Raw genomic sequence first — 24,420 nt, 5'->3', positions numbered from 1 at the left:
GCTTCTAAATCCACTTTGGCGCACATTCTCTCTCAGGGCCCTGCGTCATGTGATGAAGCTAGTTTTGCATTTGTGCTGTGGGTTTCGCTTTAAGAGCTGAAATTATCTGCCAGAATCTCTGTCCTGCTGGGGTCATGTGAAGTTCGTAGGCGTTGGCATAGTAACTGGGTGTGCCTGCGCATATCAATGAGCTTAACTGCCATTTGAATCGCCTCAGGGCATGTTTTCTCTGTGCAACATTTTCCCATTGAAATGCATTGAGGAAAATGTTTTTTGAAACGCAAATTGCGCAAAAACTACAAATCCGATCGACACGAAGATTACTTAGCACACCACTCGAGGACGCTGGCTTCGAAACGACACCTCAACGGAGTCTGTGCGTGTAGCAGTTCGGGCCGCATTAATTGCGGAAAATCAACTGAATAATAATAAGAAGAAGCAGAAAAAGAAGAATAAGTCAGCAGCGTTTGTATTACAATATATTGGTTTTTTCAAAGCACTATAATAAGTTAGCAGCGTTCGGATTACAAGATAGTGCTTTTTCAAGCACTATAATAAGTTAGCAGCGTTCGGATGACATGATAGTGCTTTCTTCAAAGCACTATAATAAGTTAGCAGCATTCGGATTACATGATAGTGCTTTCTTCAAAGTACTATAAATATAAGAATTCGGATTACAATATGTTGCTTGAACCTAGAGGTTCAAGCACCATAATTAAGAAGGAAGCAAGAACTGCCAAAAATTAGGGACATAGATACACCCTGTATTAGACATAAAGGAGGGCCTCATACATATTCTGTTCAAATTGTCATAAAGGCTGTGCACTTTTGGGGGTTATATACCAAGGAAATGTACTCTAGACCACGCATTAGTCTATGGGTGAGCAATATACAGTTGTGTGAAAATTTCCCTTCTTGATTTCCTATTCTTTTGCATGTTTGTCACACTTAAATGTTTCAGACCACCAAACAAATTTAATTATCCCACAAAGACAACACAAGTATACACAAAATGTAGTTTTTAAATTAAGGTCTTTATTATTAAGCGAAAACAAAATCCAAACCTACAGGGCCCTGTGTGAAAACAGTGATTGCCTCCACATCTTAAAACATAAAAAACATAAATTAACTGTGGTTCATCACACCTTTGGGAAGCTGAGTTCAAATTCCCTAGCCATCCTCAGGCCTGATTACTGCCACACCTGTTCTCAATCAAGAAATCACATAAATAGGACTTGCCTGACAAAGTGAAGCAGACCAAAAGAGCCTCAAAAGCTAGACATCGTGCTGCAATTGCAATTAAATGAATTCTGTAATAAATTGGAAAGTAATTGAGATTTGTCAGTCTGGAAAAGGTTATAAAGCAATTTCTCCATCTTTGGAACTCCAGTAAACCACAGTGAGAGCCATTATCCACAAATGACATAAACATGGAACATTGGTGAACCTTCCCAGGAGTTGCCGGCTAAACAAAATTACCCCAAGAGCACAGCAACAACTCATCTAAGCAGTCACAAAAGACTCCACAACAACATCCAAAGAACTGCAGGCCTCACTTGCCTCAATTAAGGTAATTGTTCATAGTTCCACCAATAAATAAGAGACTGGGCAAAAATAGCCTGCATGGCAGAGTTCAAAGATGAGAAACCACTGCTGAGCAATAAGAACATAAAGTCTCCTCTCAGTTTTGCCAGAAAACATCTTGATGATCCCCAAGACTTTTGAACTTTTTGGAAGGTGTATGTCCCATTAAATCTATTAAATCTGGCAAAGAAGTAACACATTTCAGAAAAGGAACATCATACCAACAGTAAAATATGGTGGGGCTGTTTTGCTGCTACAGGACCTGGAAGACTTGTGGTAAAAAAAATATGAATTCTGCTGTCTACCAAAAAATCCTGAAGGAGAATGTCCGGCCATCTGTTCATGACTGAAGCGCACTTGGATTATGCAGCAGGACAATGATCCAAAACAGACCAGCAAGTCCACCTCTGTATGGCTTAAGAACAGCAAAATTAAGACTTTGGAGAGTCTTAAACAAAGTCCTGACCTGAATCCAAATAAGATGCTGTGGCATTACCTTAAAAAGGTGGTTCATGCTCTGGAACCCTCCAATGTGGCTGAATTACAATAATTCTGCAAAGATCAGTGGGTAAAAATCCCTCCAGAGTGTTGGAAAAGACTCATTGCCTGTTATCGCAAACACTTGAGCGCAGCTGTTGCTGCTAAGGGTGACCCAACCAGTTATTAGTTATAAGGGACAATCACTTTATCACTCAGGGTCCTGTAGGTTTGGATTTCTTTTTCCCTTAACAATAAAGACCTTCATTTAAAAACTGCATTTTGTGATTACGTGTGTTATCTTTGTCTAATATTTAAATTAGTTTGGTGATCTGAAAGATTTAAGTGTAATAAACATGCAAAAGAATAGGAAATCAGGACGGGGCAAACACTCTTTTTCACACAACTGTAATACTGATAAGGGTATGTGTACACGTTGAAAAAAATTCTGCACCATTTCTGCATATCTTGTCAGGAAAAACACAGCTGCAAAATGAGCATATTGGTGCATTTCTGTCTGTGTTTTTTATAGATTTGAATGACGTCAATGGTGAAAAACGCAGTTCTTTTATAACCCCTGATGATGTCACACGACCAGTCAATCACAGTAGTGCCACAACCAGGATGGCATCGGCATTACAGTCACGCCCAGGCAATCCACGTGTGCTTATGGGTTGTGTAAAAGGCGCCAAAACTGCGGGGTGGGGATTCGACCTTTACATGGAATATCATCCGTTACTCGCCGAGCACCATGATACTAGAGTGATAACCGAGTATCGCCGAGCATGTTCGCTCATTCTTAATGGTATCTCGTCTGCAGCGGAATGTAATAGAGAAGTTGATATATAGGTTTCTGGGAAAAGATTAAGTAATCTTTTCCTACACACTTCTTTATTAATCTGTTCAGCTCGTCCTGCTCTATAACATGCTGTCCATGTTGCACAGTAGTTCCTTCGAGGTGTAGCTAAGTAAAAAATTCCTTTTTACCTTTGCAGTTGGCATGAAACAAACATACTGCATAAAAAGAGTGCGTTGCGAGGTAGTACCTAAGGTGCCACTGAGTGGTCAAAATTGAACAACATGTATGCTTTGCCTTTTCAATTTCTACTAATCAAAGTAAATAAACACTATAGATTGGTTGAGATAATGGTACAGGAGACAATTATCCAACTATTCTCAAGCTGAACTTAAATGGTCGATAGTGATAAGACAGACATACAGAAACCACTGCCTAGGGCAACAGTAGAGCTTGTCTCACCTAAAATTAGACAATCAATTATTTGAGCAGGTATGAAACTGCTCCTGTCTTGTTGGATAGATTGTAAGCTCGCGATTGGCGCCCTGACTCCTCCTGTAACTGTTGAAATTTGTTACATTGTATTGTTTTATTGTCTGTACATGTCCCCGCTAAATTGTAAAGTGCTGCGGAATGCACAAATAAAATTATTATTATTATTATATAGTAGCAATCGTGAATTGTGAACATGCCTGTTTTAATGCCAATAGGTAGAAACAGATATTGACTGCAAATAAAATTAATTCTAAAAAACCACCCAACATGCTTCACCGCACCAGCAACGTTATCAAGAAACTATAAGGCTATGGTTTGGCAATTTACAAAGAATTTTAAAAACTATGAAAACCCTGCAATATAGATGCCCACCAATAGTGCTATTTGTAAATACTTGTATATCTCCCAAATGGAGATTGGTGTAATGGCAAATCCAATCCAACCTTACCAGTAGTGGGGGCTTGTCTAATGACCTCATAGATCACCAACTCTCACATAATGACGGCTTGCATTGCATCAAGGTGGCTAACACTGGGCATATCTATAGACCTAGTCTTCATTACAGGAATTGTTACAGTGCATGTCTTTAGTCTTAGTGCCAGTGAGGTAAGTACAACATTCATATACAGCAGCAAGAGTCTGCTATGACATTATGGTTAACACAGAACATTTCTATGGACTCGGTCTCCATAAAATGAATCCATATAACAGTGAACACCACACACCTCTGTGGACTTAGTTATCGTCAAAATTACTTCTATTTCATGAGGCTTTAGACTGAATAATGTAGTTTTCGGATTATAAAACGCACTTTTTTCCCCAAAATATTTTGGGGGAAAATGGGGGTGCGTCTTATAATACCTTACCAGCCGCGGTGGAGCAGAGTCCCATGGTCGCTGCTGGAAGAGGCAAGAATGACGCATTGCTGCAGACTGGGATGAGGGGATGTTCTGATGTGTGCCTCTGCGGGTGAAAATGGCTGCGGTGCTCTGTGGTGTGGGGGGGGGGCTCTGCCGTCCCTGACGAAACAACATGTGGAACGCGTGTTGGAGTGTGGGGTGGCGGTGCTGTGGGAGGAACGGCCCCCGTTGAGTGTCTGGGCCGGAACCAAGGGAGTCGTCATCTGGGTTCTGTAGGAAACTGTCCCCGGAGGACAGAATTCAGGGAAGGACCGTTGTGACAGACAGATGGGCTGGGGGAGGGACCAGTATAAAGGAGGCGGGGAATTCCCGGGACGATGAGTCAGCAGACTGGGACAGAGGCAGCAGGAAACTGTGGGAGCGACTGACCAGTGCCAGGGAAGACGCTCACAGAGGACTCCAGAGGGACGGTGCCAAGGCGATCATCCGAGACTTGCTGCCCCGCTCCAGCCAGCAGCCACAGTTCAACCCGCAGCCTACCCGCGGTCGACCGCGGCCGCTGCTGTCTCGCTACAACTCGCGGCTGCGGCCTGTTCACCGCCACCCGCAGCCGCCCCACTCTCGCCCGTGGCCGCCGCAAGTACCGTGCCATTGGCGGCCACCACTGTCCCGCTCCGGTCCGCAGCAGGGGCCGGGCCTCTGCTGACCGCAGACTCCCCATCGCAGCCGTTAGCTGCGCAGGTGGCTAGTCATTCGCCACCACACATTGCTGCCACTTGCCCCAGTCCGGGGGCTGCGGCCCATCCATCCAAGGCCTCCGCCGGGGCCTGTGGGGCTCCAGTGTCATCAGCGCGCCGGAGAGCGCGAAGGCTTCGTCAACGCCTCAGCAACTGGGCCCAGCAACTACTACGCCAAAAGACCACCATCCCGAACGGCGAGGGACGTCTGGACAGCTAAGTTGACTATATAATTAAGGACCCGTAGTCGGCCATACCGCGGCCCTATAGTGACCGGCTATTACCGGAAGTAGTCGTGTTCTACCCGTTTGTGTTTGCTTGTATAGAGCCCCTACGAGGGCAACCCGTGTTACCCCTTTTGGTGATCAGGTCGTGACTGAGGAAAGTTCCCTCTAGTCTTATAAACGTTATTATAGAAAGCACCAAATTGTCTCTCGACTCGTCACTGCATCCTGCGTACCTGCAAACACCACAGTGCCAGCACATGCAGTATGAACCCTGGTCAATATAGCATATTTTTTGTGGCCTAATGGTCGAATCACTTCTGATATGAAATTTGCACTATGCACTTTGTATATTTTTCTCACTGACAAAGTTTTCTCGTGACCATGATGATTTTTTGATTATACCTCCCGTATGGGTCTCTGGGACAGCAGGGAAGCGGAATCAAAACGAATATCATTAGGTAGCATATATGCACTGCACTTTATATTGATTTAGATTATTGGCTCTGCTTCTCTGTATTCCCGATGCCTCATTCTGTGGGACTTCAACTCTCTATATTTATATTTTTTTTTTTACTATATCTTGTCGATTACTTTTTAAATCTCTTATGTTTTTGTCTGTATTTAACTAAATAAAATGGAATATATTATGTGATTTTTTTGTAATTATTTTTTCAAGTAGTTTTTTTGTTTTAGGATTTTAATCCATGACTGAATAGTGTGTTACTAATGGTAATGTTTGAGACTGTGGTCCCAGGTCTCTTCAGGTCATTGACCAGGTCCTCCCATGTAGTTCTGTGCTGATACCTGACCTTTCTCAGAATCATCCTTACCCCACGAGATGAGATCTTGCATGGGGCCCCAGACCGAGGAAGATTAACAGTCATCTTGTGTTTCATCCATTTTTTAATAATTGTGTCAACAGTTGTTGCCTTCTCACCAAGCTGCTTGCCTATTGTCCTGTAGCCCATGCCAGCCTTGTGCAGGTCTACAATTTTGTCCTGGTGTCCTTAGACAGCTCTTTGGTCTTGGCCATAGTGGAGAAGTTGCAGTGTGATTGATTGAGTGTGTGGATAGGTGTCATTTATACAGGCAAAAAGTTAAAATAGGTGCCATTAATACAGGTAATGAGTGCAGAGTAGGAGAGCTTCTTAAAGAAAAACTAATAGGTCTGCGAGAGCCAGAAATCTTGCTGGTTGGTAGGTGATCAAAAAGTTATTTCATGCAAAAAAATGCAATTTAATTATGTAAAAATCATACAATGTGATTTTCTGGTTTTTATTTTTAGATCCACTCTCACAATTGAAGTGTACCTACAATAAAAATTACAGACCTCTCCACATATATATATTCACTCCAAGTAAATCAAACTTCTGTGAAATCAAACTGTCCACTTAGGAAGCAACACTGTTTGACAATCAATTTCACATGCTGTTGTGCAAATGGAATAGAGAACAGATGGAAATTATTGGCAATTATGCAGATACCCTCATTAAAGGAGTGGTTCTGCAGGTGGGGACCACAGACCACATCTCTGCAACAATGCTTTCTGGCTGATGTTTTGGTCACTTTTGAATGTTGGTTGTGCTTTCACACTCGTGGTAGCATGAGACGGACTCTACAACCCACACAAGTGGCTCAGGTAGTGCAGCTCATCCAGGATGGCACATCAATGTGAGCTGTGGCAAGAAGGTTTGCTGTGTCTGTCAGTGTAGTGGCCAGAGGCTGCAGGCGCTACCAGGAGACAGGCCAGTACACCAGGAGACGTGGAGAGGGTCGTAGGAGGGGAACAACCACAGCCTTTGTGCAAGGAGGAACAGGAGGAGCACTGCCAGAGCCCTGCAAAATGACTTCCAGCAGGCCACAAATGTGCATGTGTCTGCATAAATGGTTAGAAACCGACTCCTTGAGGATGGTCTGAGTTTCCGACGCCCACAGATGGGGGGTTGTGCTCACAGCCCAACACCGTGCGGCCCTCGAAAGAAATGCCACCCCACACCATTACTGACCCACTACCAAACTGGTGTAACGCCTCAGTGAGGCGAGCTATAAGAGTGGACCCTCTGGACCGTGGAACAGATTGCCCAGAGCGAGCCGACTTAGTGAAGACCGACCCTATACAGAGATCGTCAGGGACAGGCCTACGGATCTCTAATACCACGGTAGCCGGTACCAAGAGGGACAGCTCAGATAGCGGGAGAGACATGGAATAGAAGGGTAACTGAGACTGACAAACAATGGGGCACTAGGAACGGACATACGGAAAAGAGCACAGGAGTATAGCAGAGCATGTGCCAGGAGGCACAACAGAGCACCAGGCAGTGTACAAGGACAGAGCTTGTGCCAGGAGGTACAACAGAGTACAAGGCAGAGTACAGGGACTGAGCTTGTGCCAGGAGGCACGACAGAGTACAAGGCAGAGTACAGGGACTGAGCTTGTGCCAGGAGGCACGACAGAGTACAAGGCAGAGTACAGGGACTGAGCTTGTGCCAGGAGGCACGACGGAGTACAAGGCAGAGTACAGGGACTGAGCTTGTGCCAGGAGGCATGACAGAGTACAAGGCAGAGTACAGGGACTGAGCTTGTGCCAGGAGGCACGACAGAGTACAAGGCAGAGTACAGGGACTGAGCTTGTGCCAGGAGGCACGACAGAGTACAAGGCAGAGTACAGGGACTGAGCTTGTACCAGGAGGCATGACAGAGTACAGACACGGGCCTGGGTCACAGAAGCAGGAGCTTAAACAATAACCAGGCACCACAGGAAAGAGGAAACAGGTTAAAATAACCCCCACCTTACCCGGACTGGCTGCTGGGATTTCCGGGTCAGGATATCCAAGTGTATAAAAGGACCTGGGAGGGGGCGTGGCCACCGGGGTCAGTGCATCCGAGAAGCTACAGGACCTTGGAGGAGGCATGACCGCCGTCCAAGAGTGCCAGAGCGCATGTGCTGAGTCCTGGAGCCTTCAGCAGTGCAGGGAGCACGGCAGGACCGAAGGACAGGAACGGAGGAGAGGGCAGCAGCAGGCCCGGCGTTAACAGTGGCGCGACCAGCCGTGGGGGGAAGAGTGACCAGTGGTGGTAACAACTGGTCATGCTGAAGGATGTCGCAGGCAGCAGATCACTCTCCCCGGCGTCTTCAGACTCTGTCACTTTTGTCACATGTGGTCAGTGTGAACCTGCTTTCATCTGTGAAGAGCACAGGGTGCCAGTGGCGAATTTGCCTATCCTAGTGTTCTGTGGCAAATGCCAAGCGTCCTGCACAGTGTTGGGCTGTGAGCACTACCACCATCTGTGGACGTTGGGCACTCAGACCATCCTCATGGAGTTGGTTTCTAACCGTTTGTGCAGACACATGCACATTTGTGGCCTGCTGGAGGTCATTTTGCAGTGCTCTGGCAGTGCTCCTCCTGTTTCTCTTTGCACAAAGGCGGAGGCAGCAGTCCTGCTGCTGAGTTGTTGCCCTCCTACGGCCCCCTCCACGTCTCCTGGTAGCGCCTCCAGCCTCTAGACACTACTCTGACAGACACAGCAAACCTTCCTGCCACAGCTCGCATTGATGTGCCATCCTGGATGAGCTGCACTACCTGAACCACTTGTGTGGGTTGTAGAGTCTGTCTCATGCTACGAGTGTGAAAGCACAACCAACATTCAAAAGTGACCAAAACATCAGCCAGAAAGCATTGGTACTGAGATGTGGTCTGTGGTCTCCACCTGCAGAACCACTCCTTTATTGAGGATGTCTTGATAATTGCCAATAATTTCCATCTGTTGTCTATTCCATATGCACAACAGCATGTGAAATTGATTGTCAATCAGTGTTGCTTCCTAAGTGGACAGTTTGATTTCACAGAAGTTTTATTTACTTGGAGTTATATTCTGTTGTTTAAGTGTTCCCTTTATTTTTTTGAGCAGTGTATATATATATATATATATATATATATATACACACCAAATACATAATATATATGCATATATACCTAGTCTTAAATTGCCAAGACAATAATCTGATATTAGATCAAACTGGTTAATGTTTCAAAGACAGGCTCGACTGCCACATAGATGAGGATCATAACTATACGACGACTAATAAATAGTTGGAATGCATACTGTAATGGTATTACATATCAGGGAACCTAATCTGCTTAATCAGTTGGAATAGCCAAAACTGTACTTACAGTGACTTGAAAATGTGAACATTTTCACATTTTTTCACATTACACCCAAAAACTTAAATGCATTTTATTGGCATTTTAATTGATATGCCAAAACAAAGTAGCAAGTATTTAAAAGGCATAAAAGCAAATGATTAATGATTTTCTAAATATTTTACAAATATAAATCTGAAAATTGTGACATGCATTTGTATTCAGCCCCCTGAGTCAATACTTTGTAGGACCACCTTTTGCTGCAATTACTGCTGCAAATCTTTTGCAGTATGTCTCTACCAGCTTTGCACATCTAAAGTCTGAGATTTTTGCCCTTTCTTCTTTGCAAATTAGCTCTAGCTTAGTGAGATTAGATGGAGGCATCTGTGGCCGGCAATTTTCAAGTCTTGCCATAGATTCTAAATGGGATTGGGATTTAGGTCTGTACTTTGACTGGGCCATTCAATTACATGAATATGCTTTGATCGCACCATTCCATTGTAGCAGTATGTTTGGTAGTTGTTGTCCTGCTGGAAAGTGAACCTATGCTCCATTCTCAAGTCTTTTGCAGTCTCTAACAAGTTTTCCCAGGATTGCCCTGTTCTTAGCTCCATCCATATTCCCATCACCTCTGACCAGCTTCCCTGTCCCTGCTAAAGAAAAGCATCCAGACGGCATGATGCTGCCACCACCACGTTTGACGATAGGGATAGTGTTTTCAAGGTGATTTGCAGTGTTAGTTTTCCACCATATATAGAGTTTTGTATATAGCCCAAAACTTTCTATTTTGGTCTTATCTGACCAGAGCACCTTCTTCCACGTGGTAGATGTGTCCTCTACATGGCTTTTTGTAAATTGCAAATGTGAATTCTTACGGTTTGCTTTCAAAAATGAATGTCTTGTTGCCATTCTTCCATAAAGGCCAGATTTGACAGATTGGACAGATTCTCCCAACTGAGCTGTGGATCTCTGCAAGCTCCTCCAGACTAACCATGGCCCTCTTGGCTGTTTCTCTAATTAGTGCTCTTCTTGCTTGCTTGTCAGTTTAGGTGGACGGCCATGTCTTGGTAAGTTTGCAGTTGTGCCTTGGTCCTTCCATTTCTGGATGATGGATTTAACAGTGCTCCATGAGATGTTCAGAGATTGGGCTATTTTTATATTATTACCCTGGTTCACTCTTTTTCACAACTTTATCCCTGACTTGGCTGATGTGTTCCTTGATTTTCCTGATGCTGTTTGATCTGTAATGTTCAACAGCTGTAGTTATACTGTGAATAAATTACGCACATGTGAACTCAATTTGCTAATTATGTGACTTCTTGAGGCAATTGGTCACTCAGGATTTTATTTAGGGTTATCAGAATACAGGGGTCTGAATACAAATGCAAGTCATAATTTTCAGATTTATGTTTTTAAAATATTTAGAAAACCATGTATCATTTTCTTTACACTTCACAGACACTTGCTACTTTGTGTTGGTATGTCACATCATAGCCAAATAAAATACATTTAAGTTTGTGGGTATAACTTGAAAAAATATGGAACAGTTAACAGGGTGTGAATACTTTTTCAAGGCACTGTACACATAGTCAACATGTAATAACTGCATGTCAAAGAGAAAGTCTGCATAGGAAATAATGATTTGGTTGGTTTAGATTAGAACATTGGACCCAAAAGCATGACACATGCTCATACGTTCAGTATTTGGTCAGTATTTTATATCAATATTTGTAAGCCAAAACCAGGAGTGGAACAATCGGAAATAAAGTATAAAAAGAAACACGTCACCGCATCTGTATTTATCACTCACTCCTGGTTTTGGCTTACAAATACTGATGTAAAATGCTGACCAAATACTGAACGTGTGAACGTGACCTAATGGTAACAATGGTAGAATATGATGTGTCTGAACAAGATAAATGCACAGGGGAATGACAAAGAATAGGAAAGATACTGTATACACTGTCTACAGTATAGGAATGTTGCATTATGCTTTTGTGTAAGTTTTGTGTTTGCAAATAAAAATCAAAACAAGCTTTTCATACTTCATGACAGCAAATATACCTAGCTATATGCAAACAATAAGAAGTGTTGCTGAGAACTCATATAATCCTCCCATTAACACAGCTAACTTAGAAGTTAAATCCTGCAGAAACATAACGTACTTGACGTCAACAAGGGGTATTCTTAGGCCATGTTCAGATGTGCTGTTTTTTTAGCAAGTAAATCTTACATGCGGCTGACAAAATTCTGAGCAGATTACGGTATGTAGTAGTATGCTGCAGATTTTGATACACGAACATTACTTGTACAATTACTTGTGGATAGGGTACTATTATTTGTAGCCTCTTTTAGGTGAGGAATCTGCACTGGAAATCTGTGACAATTTAGCCACTTAAGTCTTTGAGGACATGTGTATTTTAACAAGTCTCATCCACAAACTGTGGATGTACACATGCACACATTTAGGGTATGTGTCCAAAGAGCATACACAGTGGATGGATTTTCTACCTAGATTTTGTAGGCAGAAAAATCTGCTCCATATTAGGCCACGTTCACACGCTCAGTTTTTGGTCAGTATTTCACATCAGTATTTGTTAGCTAAAAACAGGAGTGGGTGATAAATACAGAAGTGGTGACGTGTTTCTATTATACTTTTCCTCCAATTATTCAATTCCTGATCTTGGCTTATGATGAAATATACTGACCAAACACTGAACATGTGAACGTGGCCTTACTCTGGGCCGAAAACCCAATGGAAACCAATCAATGTGGTAGATTTAAAATCTGCAGCACATTTTTATATTCACAGCTTTCAGCTATAAAACTGTTTTTTAGGTTCCGGATGCTATTGTGTCTTCTGTGTCAGAATGTTAAAACAGCTCCCACCCACCGAGACCTGAACTCCACAACGCCTCTGGAGAGGTTCTGTGGTATCAGCATCCATATGTTTGCAGCCAATCCTTTAAATCCTGTGATCTGTAAAGGCTTAAAAAGTGGGTTTGTTCTTTTTTTTCAGCACATCCCACAGTTTCTGGATCTGATAGAGATCATGGTCATGTTCTTCAAACTATTTCTAAACAATTTTCACAGTGTGGCATGGCTCATAGTCCTGCTGAAAGAGCCACTGCCATTAGGGAATACTGTTACTTGGTCTGCAACAATGTTTAGCTAGTTGGTACATATCAAAGTATCATTCACATAGATTTCCCACTGCTCCATGGTCCATTTCAGGTGATTACATGCCCATTGTAAGCGGTTTGGCTGTATACAGGACTCAGAATTAGTACTCTGATGAGTCAGCAAAGTCTGATCCACTAAGGGGCAGATTCATCAAGGCTGGCATAGTGCACGCTCACGCTACACAGTTTGGCTGGAGAAATCATGTATATATTATAAGGCACACGCCACTTAATGGAGTTGGCGCATCTTCTGAGTGATGTGCTCCTGCATGCATTGTGCCAGAAATGTTACTCAAGTCAGGAAGTGCGGTAGGATTTCAGCTGTACAAAACACCGACACTGTTCATGAATTGGAGGGGCGAGCATGGCTACCTTCTTTCCCAGCTCCGACCATTTTGGCAGAGCTGATTCAAACTGGCATGAAAACAAAACTTTCACACCACGTTTTTTTGCATAAACACTTTGATGAACCGGCCTCAGTGTGTTCTGATACCTTTCTATCATAACTAACAATTATATTTTCAGCAACTTGTGCTACACTACTTTCTCTGTGAAGAAAGACCATAAAGGCTGATTTTTAACTCCTATGTGTATAAGTAAACCTTTATGACCTTATTCACTTATTAACAAATTATCTGTCTTTTTTTTTAAAATTTTCGGTATTTACTGTCCAGGGGTACACCCTTGACAAGACCTGCCAGAGTTCTGAAGTGGCCTGTGGAGAGAGTTTCCAAAAGAAGAGTGGTCCAAAATTCCAGATGAAAAGTTGAGTAAGAAGCTCGTTGATGGTAATTGGAAGCGATTGATTGCAGTTATTTATTCCAAAGGGTGTACAACCAAATATTAAGTTAAGGGTGCCAACAATTTTGTCCAGTCCATTTTTGCGGTTTTGCGTGAGATTATGTCCAATTTGCCTTTTTTTTCAGTTTTTTTGTGTCACTCCAATACACACAAAGGAAATAAATCTGTGTAATTGCAATAATTTTCTTGGAAAAATACTTTATTTTTTGGAACAATTTCAAGGATGCCAACACTTTTGGCCATGACTGTATATAACTATATATAGATATATATACATATACTGTATATCATACAGCAGCAATAAGGTGTATGCCACTAATTGTATTTGCCAAATGTGTCTGCAGAAAATTGGCTGCAGAGAGAAGAGAAGAGGAACTGTATAATGGTGTTTGCTTTCTACTGATGTTAAAAGTAAATTAATGAAAGAGCTATTTTCTTTTCTATGTCACAATCTAAAAAAGTTAAACTGAACTAACCAGTCTCATACAAAAGCTTGAGAATTCTTTGCCCGTAGCGCAGTCTAAGATAAGGAAGTAACACAGCACTTAGAAGTCTCTAATTGTTTGTATTGTAAACTAATGCTTCTAATAAAGGGTGGTAAACACTGAATTTTCATGAGTCTGGTCAAACACGGCTAGTCCTGTATAAAGCGTACAGGATTCTCCTTAGCAAAGATATTAAGAGCAAGGCCGGACTGGCCATCTGGCAATTCAGGCAAATGCCAGAAGGGCCTGTCTGGTCGTGGGCTGCCTTGTCTGCTACATTGCTAACAAAATTGGTGTTCTCAAGACACCCATACTGTTAAGAGTTGTTACGGAGCACAAAGTCGCTGACTTCGTGACTTACCCCAGCAGGTCACGGGTATCATTAGAAGTTTTGGTTTTGTAGTAAATCTTCCTTTCCTCCATTCATGGTAATATATCCCATCTGGTGCTTGGGGATGGGGACAACATGGGCTGGTGCGATTTCAAATACCAGGGCTGAATTTCAGTCCCAGTCCGTACCTGATTCAGAGGCTCTATTCATATACAGCTTGACACTAGCACACTTGATGGTGGTGTCACCTGGGACAAGTGGTGCTGTTACCCATCCTCTTTTCACTGTATTTTTCACTTCCTCTTTTGATTTTATGATACATAAACAATTGATTTCAACTAATAGAAATCTGATCAGTTAAGAACTTTTCAGTTAGGCATCATAATGTTCTCATGTGTGAAAAATACATTTCAGAACAACTTAAAGAGTAACCATTGTTTTAATTTGTATTTCTTAAATCAATAGTACACATGAAAGTAAGAAACTTTGTAATAAATCTTATGAGAAAAATCTGCTTCTTTCTCTGGCAGAATTGATCAGCCATTACCAAAATTCTCTATTCTGAGGTGACTTTCCCATTACTGAGCTAGGAGATGGCGGTTACTACTTTGGAGGACCTCTGCCTTCTCCATAGCCACAGCAACTGACATCTCAGTAATGGGAGAGTCATCAAAGTCATTCAAAGATAATATTTCAGTGTAAACAGGATGCCGATCCCTCGATAAATGAGCAATAAATTGGTTCATCAGATGACATGATCTTTTGTGCAGAGCATAAGATCATTGTTCTTGGTGACACATAGTCATCACTGAATGCAGATTTTACCTCTGAATTGAGAATTTTGATAATGACTAATCAATTCTGGCAGAGAAAGGGCCCCGTCACACGGAGTGATGCACCAGCGATCCCGACAATGACCTTGTCAGGATCGCTGGTGAGCTGCCAAACAGGCAGATCTCAGCAGCGATCAGGACAGCGACAACGTGGGTAAAAAGCGCGCACGTCGCTTAGTTACCCGCTGTGTACCTTAGATACCAGCGTGCGGTGCTTAGAAACCCGCTGTTTACCTTAGATACCAGCTCCCAGCATCAGCATGCTGGTATCTATGGTACACTGTGGGTAACTAAGTGACGTGCGCTCTTAGTTACCTGGGGTTTACATTGGAAACCAGCATCCAGCTCGTTGATCGCTGGTCTCCCGCCTGCCAGACGCAGCGCTGCGTGCTGGCCAGCGGGAGACCAACGATCAAAAAAAGGTTCTGGCCATTCCAGAGCGATTAGCGATACCCGGCAGGGGGTCCGGTTGCTGAAACATGTCACACACAGCGATATCGCTGGTGAGATCGCTGTTGCGTCACAAAACTTGTGGGGCTAAGTAAGCAGATTTTTCTCATAAGATATATTACAAAGTTTCTTAATTTCATGAGCACTATTGATTTATGAAATAAAAATTAAAACAATGGTTACTCTTTAAATGAACAATATTTCACAAGCACAATGAGCATTGTTCCACAGGAAAAAGTGATCACTTTTGTGATGGAAATTATATTTCTGTGTTTGTCTCCTTTCAGACTGTTTCAAATTAACTAAAAATAGTTTTTGTCTTATCATTTCTAAGTCTGCCTAAAATTCTAAAATTCTTTTTACTATGTTTAGTCAGGTTTGCTCGATAATGCATGTATTTGGATGTTGACTATCTTTTTTTTATTCCAAAAAGAGTATGAAAGACGTACGGTATACACTTTTTCTCCATTATTTTCAATGGGAGATGTATTGAAACATATATAGAGGTATGCTTCAACCCATCTAAAACATATACTTTTTCCTGTCAGTACCAGTAAAATCTAATTGAAAAACATTATATAAAATAATTTTTTTTAAGTACCGGTATATAGAAATACCTGGATATTTCCGTCGAAATCCATACAGTCCACAGCACACAATTATACTGTATACAATTTTTACATACATGTCAAGGGCATATGTTATACAGTGGCTTGCAAAAGTATGGCATTTTTTGTGTTTTGCTACCTCACAACCTGGAATTTCACTGCTTTTTTGAGGGTCTGCATCAGAACATGCCTACAACTATTGAACATTTATTTTTCTTTCTATTGTAAAACAAACAAATAGGACAAAGTAATTGAAACCTTCAGGGTGCATTACTATTCATCCCCCTAAAGTCTGTACTTTGTAGGGCCTCCCTTTTTGGCAATTACAGCTGTGAGTCACTTTGGATAAGTCTCCACATCTTATTTTTTAAAACCCAACCCTGACTTGTATTTCTCAACAACTTTGTCCATGGCTTGTTTGGAGATCTCCTTGGTCTTCATTGTGTTGTTTGGTTAGTGATGCCTCTTGTTAATGATGTTGTAGCCTCTGTGGCCTTTCAGAAAAGGTGTGTATATACTGACAGATCTTGTGACACTTAGTTTGCACACAGGTGGACTTCTTTTAGCTAAACTTGTGACTTATGAAGGTAATTACTTGTACCAGAAATGTTTAGGGTCTTCATAGTAAAAGGGGTGAATACATATGCACATGCCAATTTTTATTTATTTTATCCCATACATTTTATTTTATATATATATGTTTCTCACTTCGCCAACTTAGAATATTTAGCGCCGATGCATCACATACAAATCGGATTACAAAAATATATAAACACAGTGGGTTGATTCATGTTGTACTTACCGTTAAGGCCCTTTTACATTTAGCGATGCACCAGCGATCCAACCAGCGATACGACCCGGTCAGGATCGCTGGTGCATCGCTAAATGATCGCTAGTGAGCTTTCATACAGAAAGATCTCACAGCGATGCAGCAGCGACGCAGCGCACGATACTTACCATTCACACACAGCGATCCTGCGTCCTCCGGCCCGCCTCCACGCGTCGCTGGACGTCACAGCAGGAAGTCTCAGCAGGAAGCGCCCGACGAGAAATGGAGCCGGACATTCTCGCGCGATCAGCGATGGACAGCGGGGGAGCCGGTCGGAGGTAAGTATCACACATAGCGATATCGCTAGCAATATCGCTATAACGTCACAAAACCGGTGACATTTTAGCGATATTGCTAGCGATATTGCTTAGTGTAAAACCCCTTTAGGCTAATCTCACTCAGGATGACATTTGTCTCCATTTTCTCAGCTATAGATATATGTTCTTGCCCTATTGCTGCAGACTCCTTGGTATTACGTGGCACTCTGGTGTCTCTTTCTCAACCCTTTTATTTATTCCTTTTTTGGAAATTGTTTTTATAATATCTCTAATAAAGACTGTAAACCTTTTACCTGAGACGCTCCTGGTTCCTATTTCTTTTTTGGGTTATATATCTAAGTGGAAGAGGGCTTGCTGATAGACCGGTTCTTTTTTCAGATACTTATAAGCACAATTAGACTAAATTACATAAATGAGGATCGATTTTTTACTCTTACGAGTGAATAGGACATGTGCCTACCAGTAAGCTGAACACTTTTCATCTGGTTACATTCGTTTTTGGAAAAGGCAAGGCAGATAATATTTTTCTGTTAAACCCCTCTACTTATTTCAGAAAAAAGGTATGTCATTAAGCAAACAGAGAAAAAGTAGCTGTTTGATATGGAATTAAGTAATGGACTCAAGGAATTCTAGTATTTTAAGAGAAGAAGCAAGATGCTGCAAATGTCGGAATTACAGCTCTTTGGTAAACAGCTACTTCATGGACCACTGGATCATATTTGCTTTTAAATCAAATCAAAGTGGAGGAGATTGTGTATCTAACACCAGATGTTGCCTATAGCTGCATTTACACCGAAAGATTATGGTGAATACGCATTCAAAGATAATATTTCAGTGTAAACAGGATGCCGATCACTCGATAAATGAGCAATAAATTGGTTCATCGGATGACATGATCTTTTGTGCAGAGCATAAGATCATTGTTCTTGGTGACACATAGTCATATAGATAAAAACTAAAAAATAAATAATATAGGATACTTAGTTGACAATATTTTGCTTAAAAGGGCTTAAAAGTCATTCCAAAGCGACATAGGGAACCCAATCAGGATGGTCCCTAAATCTAGTACTTCACCTCACTATCTGCCAACAGGCCTCAAAATAGACAAGGGCAGAACTGGACCTAGACTCGACTGCTTCACACCTGCCTGTGGAAAGCTAAATAGACAAGGTGTGCAGCCCAAAAAAGGGGGCACGCTCCAATTTAAACTGGACTTGTATTGAAAAGAACAGTAGGCCAATTCGCACTGAACAATCTTCTACAGATCCTTCAGTGTGCATTATTAATGTGGTCTGCCTGTCATCCAGGCTACTGATCGACCAGATTGGTAATGTTTATCAAATCGACACTTGTTTAGTGCCATTGGTCCATGTAAATAGACCCTAAGGCACCGGTTACTCTCTGTGTATTACAAATATTGTTACAAACAACCTACTTGTGCCAAAAGTTGATGGACTACAAGGCCTTTTGGACTGCAAGGCCTCTTTGGAACATTTACACATGGGGCACAACAAATTGGGCGCCAAGGAACTTGGAGAAATTTGTGACATTATGATCCGCATACACTTCCTCCATTTACTAAAAGGGAGGATTAGCGTGGGAAAAGGCGGTAGATAAAAGTCAATTTACATACTCTTTGCAGATAAATCAGAAGATCTCTAGGTGACTGATACAACTGTAATTATAGAACTAAATATAACTGAAACAACTTACCTGTGGAATAACTCCAAAGGCTTTTCTCCATTTCTGAAGTGGTAATGTCTGCCAAGATACCCCATCAACCTGAATTTCACCTTGAGTTGACAATAATCTTAAAAAGGCGGACAACAAGGTGCTTTTTCCAGAACCAGTTCTTCCCAATAAGCCAACCTGGAATGTGAGATATTTAAGAAATGAATGTAAAGCATGTGTTCTAAGGAGCACTATGCCTCAGAGAGTGTAGAGCTTAAGAAGTAAGATATATGTGTTCAGACAGAAAGAAAAAATTAAGTTAAATCTAGGGTGTTGTTAAACTGAATATATTAAAACCATCCATGTCAAATAATATTTTCCGTATGGACACAAAAAGGAACAATAAAAATACATTAGCAGTTAGCAAAGTATCTTTGTTATTTCTGACGCACAGATAGCCATACAAATCAACCGAATTCCTTAAAATTTCTTATCGTTTTTAAAGGGGTGGACTGAAACTAACATTTATTTTAATCCTAAGGCTATGTGCACACATCCGGAATTCCTGCGGATTTTATGCGTTTTTGCCGCGTTTTTTTTTCCGCAAAAACGCATAAAATAAGCAACCCATTGAATTCAATGGCATTCCGCACATGCTGTGCTAATGCTGCATATTTTTCCGCAGCAAAAGCGCATCGCGGAAAAATACACAGCATGCTCATTCTTTTTGCGGAATCGCGGGAATTCCGCACACAAAGGAATGCATTGTTCTGCTTACTTTCCAAATGTGGTTATGCCCACCATGTGCAAAGTAAGCAGAAAATGTAAGGATGGTACCCAGGGTCTGGAGGAGAGGAGACTCTCCGTCCAGGCCCTGGGTACCATTTCCCTGTAAAATAAAGAATTAAAATAAAAATCATGATATTCTCACCTTCTGGCATCCCCAGGCCTCAGCGATGCTCCTGGCAAGTTCCGTTCCCAGTGATGCCTTGCGACAATGACCTTTGATCAGGTAGCAGTCTCGCAAGACCGCTACGGTATTGTGAAACCGCTACGTCATCAAAGGTCATTGTCGCACGGCATCACTGAGAACGGGACTTGCTGGGAGCATCGCAGAGGCCTGGGGATGCCAGAAGGTGAGAATATCACGATTTTTATTTTAATTCTTTATTTTACAGGGAAATGGTACCCAGGGCCTGTTCTCTCAATACTCTAGCTAACTGCTTTAATTTTTTTCACGTGTTTCCTGTTTAATGACGCTTCATTTGAGAGCCTCCAGTGCATGATGGGATACTCAAGACGTAGCCTCTGCTCCCACTGTGAAACTAAGGAGTCATCAGTGATATCCTTTTCAGGGGCTGGGCTTGTCCCTGCTCTACTGAGCATGTATCGGTTGTTAATGCAGACGTGTGCGCAGTAGGCTCTTGTCACTGTGCAATATTTTTTTTAATGCACAGTGACAGTGCGCTCTGTAAGGCAGCCAGGGTTGTAGTCGTGGCAACGAGCTGTAGTGTTCCCACACCCTGGAGCCACAGAGATTAAATACAATGTCCCTTCTGCTGCATGTGTAGCGTGCGCAACAGTACACTCATATTTACTGTCAGCATCCCCTCGGCTTCTGTCACGCCGGCTCCGCTTCCACGAGCTCTACAAACCATTTCAGAGGCAATGTACTTTTTCAACAGTTCAACTTTACTTGGCATAAGGGTAACCATTACAAATGCAGTATAGTGTACACAGAATGGCATATCTCAAGCTTTCCCTTCCTTCCCGGCACCTTCTGTTCCTTTTGGCAATCCCTGCCTCATTTCCAGACAATCTCTGATCCGACTGAGCCTTTAGGCCCATCAGCTTTCTGCCACTCCCCTGGTCCAGCTTCGAGTTAGAGGGTAACAGGCTTGCTGTCTCTGCTGCCCCCTAGTCCCAGCCGTAAGCTTCAGATCCTCCTCGGAACGGTTCTGTTAAAGCTGGTGACTGCCTGCACGACACCCAGCCTGAGCCCCTTCCTGCCTTAGCAACCTTATCCCCACGGCTGTCAGACTGTCCTTGCTCATTGCTGCTTCTGCACACTTCTTGCTCTGATCAAGGCTTCCCAGGCTCTGCTCATTAACCAGAAAGTCCCAGTACTATACCCTATTGCTCTGCACTGTACTACTCTGTAACTCCTCCCAGTCTGGAAAACTCCTATGCTGACTATATCTACTCTAAAGGGGGTTTTACACATAGTGATATCGCTAGCAATATCGCTAAAGCATCACCGATTTTGTGATGCAGCAGCGATATTGCTAGCGATATTGCTATGTGTGATACTTACCTCCGACCGACTCCCCCGCTGTCTGTCGCTGATCGCGCAATATCGCGCAGCTCCATTTCTCATCGGACGCTTCCTGCTGGGCTTCTGCTGGTGCCGACGAGCGACGCGTGGACGCGGGCGGGAGGACGTCAGGATAGCCGCCTCTGAAAGGTAAGTAATGACCGCTGCTGCGTCGCTACATCGCTGTGAGATCTGCCTGTGTGGCAGCTCACTAGCGACCATTTAGCGATGCACCAGCGATCCTGACTGGGTCGTATCGTGGCCGGGATCGCTGGTACATCGCTAAATGTAAAAGGGCCTTAAGACTCATATTCCCTATCTATAGTATGCCTCCTCTATTCTAATTCCACTATTGTCCTATGCTACCCTCTATTCTATCCCTAATTCTGCATATAACACATATCAAATACATTCACATTGCAGTACATAAACACATTAAGGGTATGTGCACACGTATGCAGAAAATTCAGCGAATTTTTTTCCGAACGGCCCCAGTCTCATAGAAAATAGCTAGAAATGCAGATTTTTCAGCAAAATTAATGATCATGCCGCGGAAAAAACGCATCAATATGCACAAAAAGTGCAGAATTCATTAAAATGAATGGGATGCTTCTTGTAAGCGTTTTTAAGCGTTTTTGCCAGTAAAAACACTTAAAAAACGCAAAAAAAACCGCTTACGTGTGCACACAGCCTAACACTTATAAACGCATTGGAACCCCACGCATAAAATATGAACAATGTCCAAAGAGAGAGAAGCATATGACGGCCTCCATCACCTCCTTACACGCTCCTTCACTGGCTCTGATGAGAAGTGACGAGCTGGCAAATGAGCACACTATCAAGGCGCATTGTAAGAGGAAACCTGCCGAGCAGAGACCAGATCCAACCTGCAAGTGATGTCGCTGGAGGTTCTCAAATGAACTTTCATCAAAAAAGAAGTAGGTAAAAAAGAAATAAAGCAGTAAGGGAAGGATAGTGATTTTTTAATTAAAGAATATTAGAAAAGATATCAGATTATGACATTATAGATAGAGATTTAGGATTAAACTTCAGATCACCCTTTTAATGGCAGTATATTCTGCGGCGATGTGTCACGTGAATATATTTGTGTAAATACATGTGGAAATAGAGTAATAAAAACTAAGATGAACAGACACAAACTCAAAAAAGCTTGTGGAAGAAAAGCGAGACAAGAGGCACAGAGCATAATATAATGCATGAATTATCCATATTTTTTGCTCCCTTTTCAATTACATAGGTTTCTATTTTTTTCTCTCAAATGGATTATTTGAAGAAAAGATCAATCACTTAAGTCAATATGGTTAAATAAAGTACTTGCTATAAGTCACATTGTTGGTGCGGGATTTAAGCATATAATTCCTGACTATTTGTTTTTCACAGGCAAGTAGTTGTAAAAGAATATGACAATACTAATTGGAAGGTTACATGTTATAAATTAAAATTAATTCGCTCACTATAAAATAAAATGATGAAATACACATAACAGTAATATATAGGGAAGCTTACTGGAATTTTAGACAGCAAAATTTAAGATTTTCATAAAGACATGAAATAATATTTGACTGCAAAACATGAAAAAAAACTATTCTCATAAAGATTATACATTTATACAGTATCGTGAGCCATGACTCTAAGTTAGAGATCAAACATCTGTACATATGAGATATGTTCAGAAGGTTCTAAAAAAATGTATGTCAAAGATTTCATTAGAAATTTAAAAAACTGACCGTCACATGCAAGCATAAACTAAGTGTGAACAGGTGCTTAACCTAGAGTCACCAACTCATATACATTCAAACAAAAAGGAACCACATTCACCTTTCATATTTCATGTTTGCATGCTATGGCGCTACAGTGTGCTTCCTTTTTCCTTTAGTCTAAGTGAGGATTGGCATTAGGTTAGGGTCCTGGAAAACAAGAAACGCCTTACCGTGGATTCCAGGTACACAATTGGCTATTTTATGCGCTAAGCTTTCTCAATTTTTCATATTTCTAATGCAGTGGTGCAATTCACTTTTCATATTTCATGTTTGCATGCTATGGCGCTACAGTGTTCTTCCTTTTTGTTTGAATGTATATGAGTTGGTGACTCTAGGTTAAGCACCTGTTCAAACTTAGTTTATGCTTGGATGTGATGGTCAGTTTTTTGAAATTTGTATTCATTAACCTTCTGACTCAGCACTCCACCTCTTGGCCGCAGGCGGTTTTAGTCACAGCAGGGCCACCACCCCTCCACAGAGATATAAATTTCAGTCTAAGGAGAGGATTTACATAGGTTCCCATACAGATGAAGACTTTAGTCTAAGTGAGGATTGGCATTAGGTTAGGGTCCTGGAAAACGAGAAACGCCTTATTGTGGCTTCCAGGTACACATAAATTGGCCATTTTATGAGCTAAGCTTTCTCAATTTTTCATATTCTTAATGCAGTGGTGCAATTTACTTTTCAGATTTCATGTTTGCATACTATGGCGCTACAGTATGCTTCCTTTTTGCTAGAATGTATATGAGTTGGTGACTCTAGGTTAAGCATCTGTTCAAACTTAGTTTATGCTTGGATGTGATGGTCAGTTTTTTGAAATTTGTATTCATTAACCTTCTGACTCAGCACTCCACCTCTTGGCCGCAGGCGGTTTTAGTCACAGCAGGGCCACCACCCCTCCACAGAGATATAAATTTCAGTCTAAGGAGAGAATTTACATAGGTTCCCATACAGATGAAGACTTTAGTCTAAGTAAGGATTGGCATTAGGTTAGGGTCCTGGAAAACGAGAAACGCCTTATTGTGGCTTCCAGGTACACATAAATTGGCCATTTTATGAGCTAAGCTTTCTCAATTTTTCATATTCTTAATGCAGCGGTGCAATTTACTTTTCAGATTTCATGTTTGCATGCTATGGCGCTACAGTGTGCTTCCTTTTTGCTTGAATGTATATGAGTTGGTGACTCTAGGTTAAGCACCTGTTCAAACTTAGTTTATGCTTGGATGTGACGGTCAGTTTTTTGAAATTTGTATTCATTAACCTTCTGACTGAGCACTCCATCTCTTGGCCGCAGGCGGTTTTAGTCACAGCAGGGCCACCACCCCTCCTCAGAGATATAGATTTCAGTCTAAGGAGAGGATTTACATAGGTTCCCATACAGATGAAGACTTTAGTCTAAGTGAGGATTGGCATTAGGTTAGGGTCCTGGAAAACGAGAAACGCCTTATTGTGGCTTCCAGGTACACATAAATTGGCCATTTTATGAGCTAAGCTTTCTCAATTTTTCATATTCTTAATGCAGTGGTGCAATTTACTTT

At 41.9% G+C, this 24,420-nt stretch overlaps 1 protein-coding gene across 1 annotated transcript in view; it reads right to left on the bottom strand.

Moving 5' to 3' along the window:
- The window catches only part of CFTR (CF transmembrane conductance regulator), a 240,217-nt gene that overhangs the window by 25,701 nt on the left and 190,096 nt on the right, over window positions 1-24,420 (bottom strand). Inside the window, exon 23 of the mRNA XM_073573354.1 lies at window positions 18,830-18,985. Within this exon, the coding sequence (XP_073429455.1) occupies window positions 18,830-18,985 (156 nt within the window). The remainder of the gene's footprint in view (window positions 1-18,829; window positions 18,986-24,420) is intronic.

This window comes from Dendrobates tinctorius, unplaced genomic scaffold, assembly GCF_039654945.1.
Source record: "Dendrobates tinctorius isolate UK_male_01 unplaced genomic scaffold, ASM3965494v1 ptg000035l, whole genome shotgun sequence".
Classification (NCBI taxonomy): Eukaryota; Metazoa; Chordata; class Amphibia; order Anura; family Dendrobatidae; genus Dendrobates; species Dendrobates tinctorius.
Note: the sequence above shows the minus strand (reverse complement) of the source record. Positions and strands in the feature narration are given on the sequence as shown.